Genomic DNA, 3,805 nt, shown 5'->3' on the forward strand with positions numbered 1-3,805 from the left:
TGGTGCAATGATTGCGGGATTGAATGGATACCAACAGCGCATCAACACCAGTATTCCAGAGGAAGATCTTTATTCCAACACGATGCATGGAGCCAATCAGTACAAAGTATACGGGAACGTTGTGTCAAATAATGACCAAAACCTGCCATATTTTGCAGACCACTATGATCAGAATATTGAGTATGCCAAATTGCCAAATCACTCCCAATCTCTTCATGACCTTCACGGCAACAACTCGAGTCCAGTTAACACAACCAGTGTTCCTGTGGATGATAGTTTGAACCATGACATCAACATCTCAAGCTCGATGCGCCGTACCAAGGCTTTGGGAAATATGCTGGGTGTGTATATTCACTGTAACGGTGTTGCTTGTTTTGACAGCGATGCAACAGACTACAAGAGTGAGCCATCAAAGACCGGGATGCAACCACCTCCTGGCGCCTCGAAATGGGCTTCCAATGGTTTGTTGGATGAGGGCATTGCGGCTTCGATCGCCCCAGCTGACCAGATAGCCGAGAGGTTCGTCAAACTGAATCTGACCCAACAGACTGATGCTCTTCTCGCAGTTTCTCAGCTATGGGCAAGCCAGAACTTGGCATAGTTTCTTCTTTGTCGGGCGTTAACGACGTAGATAGCATCCACATGCCGTCACGATCGAGACAAGATGAACCGGCTGTAGTATCAGGGTCCGTCGACACGCCACACGATCAGAACAGATCAAGTGGCGCAGTCAACAGTCGACAAGCCCAATCTTTGAACCCCACGTCGAGCTACTACAAGACATTGCCCAACGGTGTCACTATTTTGAGTACAATTCATTCCCCAGATGGCGATGAGAATGAAGAACCAAAGAGTGATGATGATACTGTATTCGGGAATTCGACAGAAAGATTTCAAAATCTGTCAGTTGCGCACGAAGACGAAGATGAAACGAGTTATGATGGCATCCAGACTATCCATGAGAACAAGCAAGCTGAGGCAGGCACAAGCCTTGGAGGTGGAATGAAGAGATTGAATCGAACCGACTCCCACGAGTTCCTGACGTCAGCTGCATCCGGACGAGTCAACATGTCCAACGCGCTACTCATCAAGGGACGGCGATGGGGAGGTCAGTCATGCAGTGTTGTTGCTTTCTCTTGGTCGCTTCTTTTCTGATTCGTTTGAATTCAGGAAGTACAGAGAACCTAAGGAGATTGACCAGCGGAATGTCTCCAGCAAACAGCTGCGAGAACTTAGCTAATCTGAACCGGTCAGCTTTGTTTCCTTTGTCCGTAATTTTTCTGACCTCAAAACCTGCAGCTTATCATCTGGGTCCAGCAAGTCGAGTGGATCCACACACGAGACCCGTCTGCATGAAAGTCTACATCACGCTCTGATGCGCAAGTCCGTGGAGGAATATCAAGCACCGATCGGAGTGTCAGAGGAAGAGACTGACAACTCTGGAATCAATGGGCTGTCAGATGTCCCAACTCCTCCTGGAGGATCCTCGACAAGCTCAGAGCAAAGTCTTGCCACTGGGGCCGTTGAGGATCTTGACCGCCCAGGACTTTTCATGTCGGAGAGCACCAACAGCCTTCAATGTCTGCAGCCATCGGAAAGTATGACGAGCCTTTCTGGAGGAATAATCGACCTCAACGGACTGCTCCGCTGCGGGAGCCAGGACAACTTCCTCGGTCTGTGAATGAGAAGTGCCTGCATGCTCCTTGAACTGATTGAAGGTGAAGGTGCTGATGATGACATGTTGATGGGCCTAGCAAGGAATGGGAGCTGTGACAGCCTGGTACGTTTCATGACAGAAATCTTAATGTCCCTGACATGTGAAATCTTGATGTCCCTGACATGTGGAATCTTAATGTCTGACATGTGGAATATTAATGGCTTTGACTTGTTCATTTGTAGAACGCTTCTTCATTGATAGGATGCAACGAGGCACTTGCAGGAAGACAGGTCAGCGATGTTGCTCTCATTTGCAGACATGTTGTAATGCTCCTCTCCACCAGGCGCATACTGCTCACACAATGGATACTCGTTGGGAGTGGTGAGGAGACAGCATGTAATTGTGATTGTCAGCATGTTACGGTGAAGGACCGCATGTGTGCGTTTTCATACTGTAAGTTTACGAATTCCTACGGGGTCTTTTTCCTCTTGGGCTCAAAATAAATGTAAACGCTGTGAAGCATTAAATTGACTTGGTATTGCGTTGTTGGACGTCTAGAAGGTGAACACGCGCACCATCTCAGAGAGTAGGTCAGGGTCATGCGACTGAAAGTGAAGAGGAATGCCAGCCTGTTTCTGAGTCTTAAGCCAACGCAAAGATGTCAACCGACCGGATACCTGCTCGAACTTCCGCAACCAAAGGCTTCTTGTGTCGGTGCTGTCACAACTGATGCATACAAATATAAGTGAGGAACACTCTGGTGCCGTTAATTTACCTGCACAGGTATCGATCTCCACCTACAGCCTCCACTTCGAAACCTGTACAAGCAATTACAAATTCCACATATCGCCTGTGTCATTTACAGATATACTCTCCAAACTTAGGTTGGTTCAACACCTGCAAACGATACAGTCAAGAGATGAGCAGCTTCTTCGATGAAAGACATGAATCTCAGAAGTATCGTCGAGTTCAATCTCATAGTTCAACCCTTCATGCACGTTGTATGCCAGGCGCTGGCAAAGTGTCATTTCAAGCTTATCCCTGATTGAACCTTACATGACCATCGAAAGTGAAGAACTTCTTCTTCCATGTCTTTGTGAACCCGTCGAAGGCAAGCAGGTCGCCATGGATCCAAACATTGGGGGACTCTCGCGATCTGAGAGGCAGGCTGAGGTAGTAGAAAAAGCGTCACTTGAATGCCGAGATCAAAGAAAGGAAGACCTTTCTAGGAACTTATCGAACATCGCAGCAAAGGAGTTGTCTTCGTCCTCGTTCTGCCTCGGAGGAGTTGGTGACGGCAGGTTTGGGTTCTCATTTTTGTTGAAATCAGCAGGTCTGAAAAGCATCAGTGAGTGACCTTGCGAGGATGAGGAGGGAACTACAAGATCTCAGGACTCCGCTCGACGTAGCGATGGACCCGTGACTCGTTCTTGACAGGAGAAGACGAGATATAGATCAGGTTGGCGACTTGCTCTCTAGTATCTCTATGCGGACGCCTGGAGGAATTCGAGGCCTGGGCTTCAAACGTGTAGTTCTCAAGGTCTTCACCATACTTGGCTTGTAACCTATGGTTCAGCTCCTCTTGGTCGTCCATGTAAGTCGATGCTATCTCGAAAGCGTTCTTGGCATTATCTGGGTTATACCGAAGATAGAACCCTTTCAATGCATAGATCAGCCCTTGCTTGTCCAGCCGCATCATCGCCTGCACGTAAGCCATGAGTTTCAAACTTCTAGGATGTTTCATTCACATTCCATTCTCTCCCAACCCCACCCGGTTGACTCTGCTGGCACATGTTTCACTCACGATTCACACCTCCTAACCGGTTGACTAGCAGTCGACTCTGCTAACTCATCTCTCTGTCTCTCCCTCCCTCCCTCCCTCCCTCCCTCTCCCTCTCCCTCTCCCTCTCCCTCTCCCTCTCCCTCTCCCTCTCCCTCTCCCTCTCCCTCTCCCTCTCCCTCTCCCTCTCCCTCTCTCTCTCGCTCTCTCTCTCTCTCTCTCCCTCCCTCTCCCTCTCTTTTCTCTCTCTCTCTCTCCCTAGCAGCAGGTATGGAAGCGTGTTTCATAGAAGATCAGCTTCAATCATACTTGATGTCAAACAAGGTAGTCTGGAGGACAATCTTGAGAAAGCTGAGGGGCCCCATCAT

The 3,805-nt window shown here is 48.7% G+C and overlaps 1 protein-coding gene across 1 annotated transcript; it reads right to left on the minus strand.

The window, feature by feature from the left end:
* Positions 1 to 2,211: 2,211 nt before the first annotated feature.
* Positions 2,212 to 3,374, minus strand: GUITHDRAFT_165948 (hypothetical protein; the record flags this gene model as incomplete). The annotated part of the gene is made up of 8 exons (XM_005822407.1): positions 2,212 to 2,286; positions 2,335 to 2,383; positions 2,433 to 2,475; positions 2,521 to 2,554; positions 2,602 to 2,670; positions 2,714 to 2,825; positions 2,879 to 2,992; positions 3,040 to 3,374. 8 exons carry the CDS (start codon positions 3,372 to 3,374, stop codon positions 2,212 to 2,214), a joined length of 831 nt encoding a protein of 276 aa, XP_005822464.1.
* Positions 3,375 to 3,805: the final 431 nt, after the last annotated feature.

Source organism: Guillardia theta (genome assembly GCF_000315625.1).
Source record: "Guillardia theta CCMP2712 unplaced genomic scaffold GUITHscaffold_125, whole genome shotgun sequence".
Classification (NCBI taxonomy): Eukaryota; class Cryptophyceae; order Pyrenomonadales; family Geminigeraceae; genus Guillardia; species Guillardia theta.